Below are 13,825 nucleotides of genomic sequence, written 5' to 3'. Positions count from 1 at the left end.
AAGTGCATAAATACTGACGGCAAGACCTCAAAAATGTTGGGTTAGAGCAATGTGAAGTATCATTTCCTACCACCTATTAAAGGAGGGAAAATGAAAGAAAAAAAAGCTGACCATTTTATCTGGCTTCCAGTGTTGCTGAAGTATAATCAATGTTTGTAAAGTACATGGAAATCCTTGGACAAAAGATACTGAAGAACAAATATTCCAAAGGATTCTCCCTGCAGAACTTTGCGTTAATTGCTTGATGCTTGAGCTTATCAAGACTTTTCTTTAATAGTAGGTGTTTTAAAATGCAGTGTAGTAGTTTAAAATGCAAGATACACAGAGGCTAGGTTCATACCAAATTAGAGTAAAATAAGCACTATTTCTCATTCTAAAACTCTTCAACATTTTTTTAAGAGAGCTGGGCAAAAGTTAGGGGAAGGAATGCCAGAAGAATTCTTTTGTGAGAGACTGTGAGTTTGTAAATAAAACAGAGTTTAGTGGGAAAATAAACTCCCTTTCCTTTATCCTAGTGCTTTTAAGCCTACTAATTTGCATTCAAAATGATTTCATTCAGAAAAGCTAGATGGAGATCAAGGAAGGTAGGGAAGGTTAGAAGAGGGTGTTCATCTACTCTTCCAAGCATATACAGCCTGGTTTAGGGCTATTCCTCCTTTGAAGAACAGCGCCTGGGATAACACAGGGTCCAGCATCAGCCATGGTGAATTATTTAACAGGTCCTTGTCAGCCAGATACAAATGTAACCACTTGAAGAATCACATTTTAAATTACTAGCCAACAGTGAATTCCCTGACTACATCAAACAAAGCACAGGTGTTTTCCAGGGATTACAATATTATTATTACATACATCTAAGTGTCAATTATTAACGATTGGCAAGTACTATTTCTTTGGCCTGTTGTATTTATTTGTTTCAGAATCCTAAGAAGTTTAAGAATTAAAATGGGAGCTTTTCAAATGCAAATATTAAATCACATCTTCACAAACTGTGTTACAAACATGAACACATGAAGTTGTGCAAAGTCCCATGGGGCATTAAGGAGAACATGGTAAGAGCTGCCTCTTTACATGCTCCTCCTTACACCATGAAGGGCAAAAATTTGACAGCATCTGGAACATTATGCAGCAGTTTATGAAAGAGAAAGATGAACTCATCAAAATACAAGGGCTATCCAGAAAGGTAAGCAATCTCCCCAGCACTGACTTCAGATAAAGCAAAGAGTTGGGCTTCTCTACATGGTTTATAACATGATGTCAGAACAGAGAAGACTAATAATCTTGAAAAGCGCAAAACCAAGGCAACAATGATGAAGTAATGAAACAATTCACATATGAAGAGAAACGTTCCAGCTCCTGTGTCACTTGAGCCACAAACACAGTCATTCTGAAATGTGAGAGCATGGCTAAACAGTGATGCGTGCCCGTTTCCCTTGCCACATAAACATTTCATTTTTGCCTCAGACACATTAGGTACAACAGCTATTCTGGAACACGTCTCAGATTTATTTGTGGATGATTTAGACTGGTGTTTAAGACTGAGTTCATTGACTGAAGGCAACTAGCAATCAATTCATCCAATGTAACATATCAGTCCTTTCTCTTCCTTTCACTCTCAAGCATGCTAGGATGTAAATTGTCTGGAAGCCCAGTTCAGTCCTAATGATTTCCAGTTCACCTCCATGTTCCCTGAAACCCTGTTGTTATTTTTGTCTTCTTCATCTGACATTAAATGGACACTGGCAGCAGCCTAATGAAACCCACAGTGGTTCAAATCTATTCACCAGTTCTCACCTGGAACACAGTTTGGCTGAGTACATCTCATCTTCAACTTTTTCACTATAATCGCCATTGAGGCATAACAATAAAGCCTGATTACTCCTTTGGGGCTTTCTCTGACTCCCTCCCTCCTTTCCTATTCCCCTCTCATGCTCAAAAACCTTTGGTCTACTCCCTTGTAATAGCAGATGACTGACACACCACTTCCAGCTGGGCAGTTAAAGCAGTAATTCCAGAGTGCTGATGAGATTGCAGGGTACAGAGCACTCCAGTGTATATGGTGGATACTCCAGGCAGGAACTCTATGGCCCTACAGCGACAAGATACTAGAGGTAAAAGGAACACTATTATCTTTGTAACAAACTGCTACAATCCACTCAGTGCCTTTATGGATCCAACATGCACACATGTGCAAAGGAATACAAGAGAAAATAATATAATATGGAATAATATAATAAAACTAATAGAATAAATAAGAGAAGAGGGTGTTCTGCACCTGAACAAAGACATAATCACCCTGGACGATCAAGGAGTTATGGTCGATATAGCCTGGAAAGGGTTTGCTGCGAGTGGCTTCACTGCAGTTCTGCATCTTGCAGGTGATGTATTGGGCATCTGAAAGGAAAAGAACAAAAACAATTCACTTGAGATCCTGAGCACAGATTCTTCCTGCTGTCATAAATCTATTTGCTGAGGCAGCATTTCTGCTTCCCAGACTCACGTGACATGAACTGACATCATCCATTCAACAGCACACAAAACTTCTTTCCCTTACATCTTTCACAAATCCACCCTTGATTATTTTCTTCCTTTAAGTTCCTTCCTTCTTTAACTGCCTCAGCCTCCCATTATTTCTTTCCTTTCTGCCATAGATTAGACATCAGAGCTATACATTTTTACCAGGAGAGAGCCCAGCATAGATGATTTGATTACTTCAAACCAGTGTTGTGGTTCCATGCTGGAAACAGACAACAGGCAGCATTTGAAGGTGGCACAATACTATGATTTGTGGCTCAGATCTGACAGAAACCTAGTTAAGGGTGTATCATTCAGCACTGCTACCTTCCCATGCTGCATTTATTTGGATGCTACCCAGGCTTAAACTTAAAGCAGGAACTGAGTGAGGGAACAAGAGCTGTAAAGGACTATTTACTAAGGCAAAAAACAGCCCAAGTCCTGGGACTCCCTAAGTAACTATGGGTCTGAAGAGCTGTGTCTTTGATTTGGGACAGACACCCATTGTGTTGTGCCTCAGTTTCCCTTTCCCAAGTGTACCTTTGTCATCCCCATTGTGTGGGATTTGCCGTAGAGCACAACAGCTTCTCCACAGTCATGTACCAAGTTTATTTAGAACACAGCCAAGGTCCAGAGCATACACAAGCACATGGACACCTTCAGAGGACTCATACCCCATAGTATAACCAGAGAACCCCTTTCATTATGCACCTTCATATTTCCTACAGCACTTACATTCTCTGTAGAGTAATTCAGACAAACTTGGAAAGTAACTCAGACTACCTCCTGTTCAGGGGGTTTTACCTAATTCTCCACTGACAGTGTAGGTAGATGCATTCTGGCAGACCTGGGCAATCATTCCACATTCTCTTGAAACTAGAGACCTCAGCAGTTTCAAAGCAAATGGTCTAAATGCAGCCATCCATGCAAGCCATCTCATCCACTGTCACTATATGGGATGTCCTCATCTCTTATTCTGAAGCACTGCAAGGTGCTCATCTCATAATCTATCACCTGAAGAAAAACAATTTGAATTTCTTCATGATGGTAATTTATCCTAGAATACAGAACCAGATTCTCAGTATTTAATTTGGACTCTCTCAGATCCATTAGGAATTTGCACTTTGTTTAATGACAAACCTGATCTACAGGAAGAACGACTTTGGCATTTTAGCAGTAGCACTTACATGGTAGAAATGTTAGAAGTACTTCTAGTAGTTTTCCTTGGAGAGGCACAGACCCTTGTTTGATATAATTACCAACTTCTGATCAGAGAAAAAGAATTTTATACTAAAACAGAAATGGCTGGAATTTTACCATCTCATATTTAATCTTGGTTTTAATTAAAATCTATGATTTGACATTTCTTTCCTTGCTTCTAAGGGCTGTTGACTTCTGCGTGAAACAGACATGCAGGGTAATGAACCTTCAGGAAAGTCTGATGAGGGATGATTTTACACCAGCATTTACAGAGTTCTTGGAATATATAAAGTGCTAAGTATTATTAGCATTTTAGTATTATAACATTTCATGCTTTTGCAGCTCACTGCAAAACATTAATGAATGCAGCCTGGGCAGCATGATAGAAATGTATTTCCCTTCAGAGGGATATGATTTTTTCCACATTAGCCACAAGAGGGCAGGGAACGACATAATTCCCAGCCTGCTCATTCAGGTGAGCTCAGGAAAGTTCCCCTTCAGAGCAGTTCAGCCCTCTGTCCCTCTGCATTCAGGAAGGAGAGGGACAAGCGGGTCACAGCCTCTCCCACCACCCAATAGTACTGTGTTGTGCAGCATGTCCCCTCCTTGTCGTAAGACAGAGAATGGACATGCATTTCTTCCCCTGCAACACCATCAATTCCCACTCCTCCTCTTTAATCCAGTCCCTTGTATCATGAAGGACAGCCCCTTGCCTCCTCCACCTCCCCCACCCCAAAATCATAGAGTCACACAGTGGTTTCAGTTGGAAGGGACCTTTAAAAGGGCATATAGTCCAACCCCTTGCAAAGAACAGGGACATCTTCAGCTAGATCAGGTTGCTCAGAGTCCCATTCAAGGTGCAGCCTGACTTTGAATGTTTGTAGGGATAGGGCATCTACTACCCCTCTGGGGAAACTGTGCCAATGTTTCACCACTCTCAATGTAAAAATCTTGCTTGTATCTAGTCCAAATCTACCTTCTTTTAGTACAAACCCACTATCCCTTGCCCTATCAATATGAGACCTGTTAAAAAGTTTGCCCCCATCTTTCATATAGGCCTTCTTTAGGTATTGAAAGGTCACAATAAGTTCTCCCCGGAGCCTTCTCTTGGCTGAACAACCCCAGCTCATTTAGCCTGTCCTTACAGCCTGTCTTTCAGCCCTCTGATCATATTTGTAGACTCCTCTGGACTCACTCCAACAGGTCCACATCTTTCCTGTGCTGAGGGCTCCAGAACTGAACACAGTACTCCAGGTAGGGTCTCTCATTCTGTCTCAAGAAAGTTCCTGAGCTTAAACAAAGCATCATCAGTTAAAATGGCTGGTCCTACGGCCCCCTGAGCTGTTCACAAGACTGGTGGCTTTTCATACATGGAATCAAACCCCCCAGCAGAGATATACAGGATCAGACCTCTGTTTCCCATACTGTTCCCTTTTTTTTCCCCCCACCACCACTGTTTTACTTCCACAGGCACACCAGCTGTCTGGGACACACTAAGAGGAGACTGCAGTGCTGTCTTACTTCCCATGCAAAGGGGTTACCAATGCTGAGAGCACAGGGAGAGAACAGGATGTACCTTGCTGGGACCAGCCAGCAAAGAAGATTAAGGAATCTCCTCCACAAGAGATTTTAAAGAGCAGGCCAGGTTGACATCCATTAGAGGTGACTGAAGTTCTTTCAATCCTGTTTTAATGGAGGAATGGAGACTATGCCTATTTTTGCTGTGATCGCAGGAGTCTGGGCAGCAGTGATTGTACCATTGATGAAGATTTACTAAGGCAATTCTGTGAACTTTTACAGTGCAATTCTCCCTGGCTTCAATTCTAAAATGCCAGTAATAACTACTAAAGGGCAGAGCATTGAAATTGCTTAAGCTAATCTCACAAACAGCCAAACCCTGAGATGTGCACAAGGAAAGCTCCCTCTGTTGTGGGAGACAGAAAGAAGGAAAAGCAAGCTTATTGCAGTGCCTGATTCCCTCTTTTTTTCCTAGGGGAAGATTTTCTGTGCTCACATTAACTCATGGCTTTTTTTCATTTGATTCTCATGGACATTTTATGTGATTTCGTTGGCAGAGGTTTGTAGTTTAGCATTAATTAATGTCAATTAATGTATTCAGTTGCTAAGCTCTGGAATTAATTTCATTAGTTTTCCTGCACAGATGTTTTCCCCACCATAGGTAATTAGGACATTATGCTTTTCATTTCCAGAACCCTCACCTCCAACAACAGCTGCTGTTTTTAATATACAACAAGAAAGTCACACTGTGCCTGGAGAGAAGAACATAGCAACTCCCAGCTCTTACACCCCCAGACACTTTGATTTTGACAGGTTTAGACACCCAGAGTAGGATTCTTCTTGAGGAATGGCAGCTATTTCTAAAGAGGATGCAAGAAAAGTCACAGAACACAAGAACAGAGGACACTTCTTGACTTCTTGTAAGGGAAACCTCAGACAAAATTAATCTGTTTTAGTGGTCAAAGAGAATTGCAAATGCTAACACATAGTAGAAGTTAAGAGCCAGAGAGATCCTGTGCCATGAAATATTTTAGTCTTTTCTATTTAGCTTAAGCTCCATGCTACTATGTTCTCAAGGGAAATGGATCCAACCTGTCCCAGAGACATTTCTTCTTTAGTTGCTCTAGAGGGAAGGTTATGGGTGGTTACTGGAGGTTGGTGAGCCTCTGCAAAAGTACACAGAAGAGTTTTAGATCCCTTCCTAAAGCAGAGTGGGAATTTCTTCAGGATATTTTGTTGCGGAGTACTATTTTGGATTACATATGAAACCCTAATACCCACTGCTTTCTAAGCAGCCTAAGCTTGCATGCATATCTTTCAAAAACCTTATTTGATTACAGGGAGAGTCAGAGAAAATATTCACCATACTCTACAAATGTACATTTTTTTTTCTTGTATTTAATTCATTGAGGAATGTATCCTTCTCTCTACAAATAAACCCACCAAGGACAAATGAGGAATTTTATGCAAAGAGTATCCATATAATCTATGATTTTTTTCTCTTCCAGATTTTCTATGGAGTATCCCAGGTTGTTTCTGAGCAACTTAGACATTAGGGATAGTTTTTGCTTTTGAAGGATGACTAGCATTCTGTAACTAATGAACATGGTAGTAACGTATGTCACTGAAAGACCCAGGCCTATTACCCCTCTCCACCAGTGACTAATAACAGAAGTCTAGGTTGCCTTACTAGTCTGGCTGCCTTAGTAGTCCAGGTGCCTTAGTAGTCCCAGCACACCTTCAACATTCATAACCTCCCATGGCAATGAATTCCAAAATTTAATTAGATGTTCTCTCATACTTTAATCTTTCTACTCCTTTTTTTGAGAAACACAAAAAATGACTGTTCTTTATCCATTTCCATCTGGTCTGAATGTTGATTTGTGAAACATTCATGGTATGGGAATATGTTCACAACTCTCCAGGACTCGGCAACTGCAAAGCAATTAACCAGTAATGAAGATCAATGAAACGAAACCATCCCATTTACTAACTACTCACAAATCTGGTTTTATCCTGCTGCTACTTTTTCTTCACTGCATGTCAGTGTCAGAAATCTTTCTTTACATAGGGAAGCAAATCCTTTACCATTTCTGGCATAAAGTTATAATTAGAGAAACTAACAGATGTCATTCTCCAGGACAAATACTAATCATGATCAGGAAAAAACATTAATTACAATAAGAAAAAAAAAATCATTGCAGAGGTTTAGGATACTGTGGGAATTAATTCATCATTTTAGTTATGTTAGTAAAACACTATCAGGCTAAGTTGCCTACTCATTTTTTCCACTACACTGATTATTTTATTCTTCCTAGCAATCTTCTGTGAAAATAGAAATTAAAGTCCTAGTGCAACTTCGTGATTCAGACATTATTGCTCAGATGATCAGTCCCTGCTGACCAGCAAGCAGAACACATATGCTGACCCCAGGTGAAACTTTGGTCTTACCTGCATCACCTAAATTACCTTGCATTAAGAAAAGTTGCTGTGTGAATCAGGACAGCAGAAGAAAAGCAAAGGAAACAGAACTACTTTTTAAGTATCAGGAGCTCTCTAAATTTTTGCCAGCACATTAGAAAACCCCTCAGCTTCTTTCATCCATGCTTTAAAAAAACCCACATAAATTAATAACTTTAGTCCAAATCAATTGGTGTCATCTAAATAAGCAAATGCATGTCTCATAAATGTAACAGTTGGTTTTCCTGTTTTACATCTATAGGAACTGTCACTTAGTCAGTTTTGCCATTCTGTAGAGGGCCAGTGGGTACCCAGTTAGTACTGGGTAGTACTAACTACCCAGTTAGTTCCAAATGCTTTGTAGGAATCTATCTTTCTAATTCTCACCAACTGGATTCCTCAGTAGGCACCCACCTGAATAAAAATTACTTCCCATGTTAATTAGCTTGAATCAGGCCTTACTGGGATAATCCTCCCTAGCTCAAATCAGATAAGCCCATTAATTTTGGATCTTTCAGGACTTGTGTATTCTTTAAAAACCTAAACCCCACATGTCATTAAGTTTCCACCTTCTGAAAGCACTTCAAGTTGCATTTGAGCAAACCTAAATTTAACTTCCACCATCACTCTGCCTGCTGACTGTGATGGTGAATGTAACAAAGAGAAGCTTATCATAGGGTTAAGAACTGTAGGGGATTAATTATCTTCCTGGGGTGTTGACCTGAGGCTAGACAAAAAAAAATCACAATTCCTGCTGACTTTGCAAGCTCGCCTTTGATCCTGTTCCAAAATCAAAGTGGAACACCAGGGATATCCAAGTGTACAAATGGAAATGTGAGATAACGTTCATATGAACTTCTTCCAACCAGAAAAAAAAGTTTTACTATATACTCTCGGTCCCAGATTGAATTGGATTGGGCCTGAAGCCTTTAAAAAATAAACAAAACCACCACATTTCTCTAGATGAAAATTTGCACAGTGCTCTCCAAAATTTACACAAAGAGGATTAAAAACATAAATGGTTATGATTAGCCCTGCAAATCTGTCTCCATCAATACAACTATATTGAACAGACTGTACTCATTTTGTTCATCTTTACCTGCACCCTAGTGTGATAAGACACAGTGTGTTCAGGAGTCCAGATTTTTCTGGATCCTGAGGGAAAAAAATGTAGGGAGAACATGCACTCAGGAACAACGTTGCTAGCCAGATACTCAGCAGGTGTAAATCAACATGCCACTGAAGTTATACTGATTTATGCCTGATAAGAGGCTCTTGTTTTGGTCCTTGCAAACCTTTTACATTATGTAAATAAACACAATAAATAAAATCCACAGACAGATGATAATCAGAGAGCAGAGACAGAGAGTTATTCTAGCAAGGAAAGCCCAATGCTAAGGTTGTTGCTGATGTTCTTAAATGACTTGGTCAGGGAGAAGGGCTAACCCTGTATCCTGCTGACATTTCTACTTCTCCTCACCTAAAGCTGCAGTTGTACTATTCAGCTTCTGCTGGAAAATATATCAGCACAAGAATGAGGAGGTTTTTTCTTATTTATACTGAGTTCAGCAGCTTCTTGCTTAGCTTCTATTTCCACTTCGTATAATCTTTTATTTCATTGCACAGAGTGTGTGGCTCTGTCCACACTACTCCCTTTTCTTTCCTTCTTTCTCCCTGTCTTGTTTTGGCAAATCTACCTTCTCATATTTAATCTCTTTATTGAAATTTTACACTTGGTTAACTCTCAAAAGAGATATTCCAAACAAAGTATAAATAAGTAAATGCAAAAATATTTTTAAAAACACCAAAAAAAACCCAAACATAAAAACCTCAAGAAAATTATTTGTAAATTACCTTCAGTTTGGAAAAAAGGTATCTTTCTCACTTCAGCACAGTTCCCTCTATCACCCCACTGGTAGCAACACACCTGCTCCATTCCAGAGGTCAAGGTTTCTATATCCATTGGAGGTTTATGGTTACTTTGTGCAGAAAAAGGAGACTGATTTAGTACTTAAAAGAAAGCTCTAGTAGCCAAGAGACCCGTATATACCGAGTTGGTCACGGTAACTAGAATAAAGGACCGTGTGCAGTCAGTCTTTAAATCCTGTGACCTGCAGTGCTTCCAAACATCTGGCAAAAAATGCTGTGATATGTTCCAAGGTTACTGCTTTCAGCTACACACCATAGTCCTCTGCTGGAAACCAACACTCCCTGGAACAAAAGGCCAAACAGAGCATGCACTTACTGAAAATCCAACACATTTTCTTATACTGTCAAGGAGGTGATTTGAGGACCTTTTGACTCATTAGCAGAAGTTTCATCCAAAGGACTGGTTTGCAAGAGCAGTCACCACCGGCTGAAAGTTTGACACCACTGAAACATTTAATTAGTAGTTCTGTCACTGACTAAACTGAAATACTTAAGTTGTGCTGCCTCACAACCAAACCAATATAAGTGTGCAGAATCTATTATTAGAGCTCAGTTCTTGAGCAATAATTTGTTATTCTACAACTCTTTTTACTAATATGCCCAATTACTCAGTGAAGTCAGTTTCTTGTATTTGTTTTTTGGTTTTCACCTTAAGCGCTGTAATTTGCTAATTTGCAAGAACTAATTACTAATTTGCTAAGAACTTAAGAAGCATTTTGTAGAAATGTATGATAGCTGTGCAATATGTTCTTATTTCAGCCTAAGAACTCAAAAAGATCATCCAAAGCATTTGGTGCGTGGCACTGTCTCTGCCCACTGTGAGCTGAACATCCCTCAAAAACATCGCCAAAATATAGCTCCTTAAACATCGCTTGTAATCCTTCATCTCAGTGACCACAAATTCTTAATGACTTATAAGAGCACTGTTTGGTGCTGAAATAGACACTGTTAAGAATATTTCATTCTCATTTAGCATGTCCCAAGAAACAGGGAGCCTCATGTCCCCAGCCCTGGTGCCATATCTGGTAAGTGAAATTGAGAGGAGAAATAATAATCATAGATCACAAATGATAAGAAATAGAGATAATACATTCTTTCACTTTTGCTGTTTTGCATATCTTGACAGGGAAATCTTTAAAACTTTATAGTTTCTATCACAACTGTTTCTTCTCAAAATTCATCTTCCAAAAAATTCTCTTTCAAGATAAATTTCCGTAAATTAAAAACCAGATTACTCCACAATAAACTTTTCAGATAATTTTCAAGTTTACAGTGACAAAATACACATTTTAAGTAACACCATCGCAGTTGAGGGTAAAATTCAAGGGAGAAATTCATCCATTTAAAAAGTAATTAATTGAATGCATCATTAATACTTTTGTATTGAAAATGGTAAAAATCTTCTTGTTATGTTGCAGCAAAGCTGCTGTTTACTGAGGAAACAATATGGAATTATAGTGATGATCAATGGCAGCCAGGCTTTCAAGTGTCATGCCTGCCTGAGGCAATCCAATGGAGTGGGAAAGAAATCCAAGGAGAAAGATCTGCAAAGTGGAGCTCAAAGACAGACCTTGAGGAAGCATGGCTGGGAGGAGAAAAGGCCAGCGGGTGGCTTAGGGTGCCTGAGAGAATTTATGGTCAATTAAGAGAATATTTTGGAGTTGCAGGTAAAGGAGGCTCCTGGAATGGGAAAAAAAAAAACATCAAGATGCAAAGCAGGGAGGAAAAGGAGCTGGTGAATGTGAAGGACAATGACAGGACAAGCAGGAACAGTGAAAAATACACTTAGGCTGGTCATTAAGATCTCATTTCTAATGAGAGAGAAACAAGGTATTTTCAAACGCAGTACCCAAGGCAGAGTATCCCTGGTCTGCTAAAACTATAAAGCTGTGAACAAGGTGAAGCTATGTACTGTGTGAAAAAACTAGCAGCTAGACTTTGTGACTCAGGAACTTCTCTGCAATGTCATGTTCCCATCAACAAAAATCACGTAAGAAGAAATGAAAGTGCTCTGTGGAGTAGTTCCAATTACTGCTTATCACCTATTCTTCCTTACCATGTTCTCGGCTCCTTTCACAGCCTGTTAAACCCAACTTTTTGCCTTTCTGGAAATGCCTGTCTTCTGACAGACCTGACTTGAAATAGCCAAACCACTCATATTAAATGAGTGAACAACTAAAAAGAAGTCAGATTTCTACTGTCATATTGTGTGGTTACAAGAATATGAGGACAGTCCAGTATACCACAATATTTAAAAGCTGATCTACTTACGACCATCCGCTGTCTTTGCCTCCAGGTGCACGAGATCAGGCTCTCTACCATTCCCCATCATAGACCTGTAAAAGACAGATTGAGATTAAGGTATTAAAAACAACATATACCATGAATGTCTGAGAAATTAGTTTCACAGGAGATCCTGTTTAAGTGGACATAAACTCATACTCACAAATAAGAACTGATAGTTTTGAAAACATTTTGGAGTTTTCCCTAAAATAAAGTTGAATATTTTAAAGAAATTCTACCATGTTATCTAATCAATGCCATTGTACTTATGAGTTCTTTATCTGACCCCTTCACTTCTTTCCACATGGACACTTACCTGTTTCTGTTCCCATTGACACCTGCCATTTTGATGTGTCTTCTGGTTTGGTCAGAAGGATGCACTTCAGTTCAGGGTGGGATACAGAAGACTTTAATAGATGAGATAATAGCATTTGCCAGCATACTAATTATAGCTGTTCCTTTATATTGGACATTTTATGCACATTTGCTTAATTGACACTCTTAATGATCAATGTTCCCTCATTAATTAAGAAGTTTTAAAAACTCATTTTATCCTGGGACATTTTATCACTTCTGATCTAATAAAAACGTGTTTCATTAATAAAAGAAATGTCACATTGACTCAGAAAATGACTGTTTGTTCACTCTGAATTAATAAGTAACAAATAGAGATAATGAGTATGACAAATAGGGGTTTATGGAACCAAGCTCTGCTTCCATTGCTAAGGTTCCCCTGGTCTGGCCTCATCAACTCCCTGGAAGAATCCAAGTGGCCAGTGGTTTGACAGACAGTCTGAACTATGGAAATGCTTACTGCAAGAATGTACCAATCCCATTGTACAGCAGCCTCAGCAGCATCTCTGATAATCAGCCTTGTTTCTGGTCTTAGTCCTATCACTCAAATCATAATCCCAGATTAAAGCTAAGGGTTAAACAACAGTTTCTTGTTAGCTGCCTGAACTCCAAGTTAATAGAACATGCATTCATTTCCAGTGATAGACAAATTAGATGTTCTCTTCAGAGCCTCATTATTTTTTAAGAAATCAGAAGTGAGATTCAAACAGCGATTTAGACCTTAATTCAGTTCCCACTGACTGCAATCAGAGGCACCTCCAGAGCTTAATCATGTGCATTAACTAATAACTATTATAAAAATGTTAACAATAACAAGGTTATCTGTGTCCTGATTAATCCTTAGCTTTGCTTGACAAAATCTGTAGCAATTCACCAGCTAGAAAAGGTTTGGATTTTTTTGTTCTCCTTTTCTGGGAACTGAATTTTCAGAAAATACTCTGAGCCAGCATTGCTTTCACCTCTTCTCCATTTTTAATAAAGTTTATGGCAAGGTCTTATTCTCCTAAACATTCAATTTCCATTTAAAATCTCTGTTTCCTGATAATTGACACCAAGTGGGTGGTAAAGAAACACCTTCCTAGGGCATTTTTCTTATACCTGCCATCATCAGCAAGTTTAGAGCCAAAATGCTGGGCCTGCTAGTTACAATTCAGTTCAACATAGATAGATGCCAGTGACAAATAGGGCTAAAAAAACGGTAGAAGGACTAAGCTTACAATATGGCATATCTCCTCTTCAGACTTGTTTATTTAAGTGGGCTTTAAATACTGGGACTATTAAAATAGCCCACCTGGAACTGGGCTGAAGAACAGAAAACACAGTCCAGCTTTGTCAGTGCATTCCTCCTCCTGACCTCACACACCCCCATGGGGATGTGAACTCTGCAAAGAAACAAGGAATATATTCCATGAATTTGAGCACTTTGTCTCTTCAGAGACACACAACAATGGTATTTATCCAGCAAAGAACTTGTTGCCCTAGTTAAAGCATACAAGTCTACAGTTACGTGTTTTGTGAGTTTCCTCCTCACAGTGCTATTCTGACCCCAAGAAAAACCTCTGTTGCA

General features: G+C 39.3%; 1 protein-coding gene across 1 annotated transcript in view; it reads right to left on the bottom strand.

Moving 5' to 3' along the window:
* SORCS1 (sortilin related VPS10 domain containing receptor 1) overlaps positions 1 to 13,825 on the bottom strand; it is a 270,695-nt gene that overhangs the window by 68,094 nt on the left and 188,776 nt on the right. The window contains exons 6-7 of the mRNA XM_017804167.1: positions 11,893 to 11,957; positions 2,276 to 2,394 (exon numbers count right to left, since the gene is read on the bottom strand). Coding sequence (XP_017659656.1) covers positions 2,276 to 2,394; positions 11,893 to 11,957 — 184 coding nt within the window. The remainder of the gene's footprint in view (positions 1 to 2,275; positions 2,395 to 11,892; positions 11,958 to 13,825) is intronic.

This window comes from Lepidothrix coronata, unplaced genomic scaffold (genome assembly GCF_001604755.1).
Source record: "Lepidothrix coronata isolate B3197 unplaced genomic scaffold, Lepidothrix_coronata-1.0 Scaffold8, whole genome shotgun sequence".
NCBI lineage: Eukaryota > Metazoa > Chordata > Aves > Passeriformes > Pipridae > Lepidothrix > Lepidothrix coronata.
Note: the sequence above shows the minus strand (reverse complement) of the source record. Positions and strands in the feature narration are given on the sequence as shown.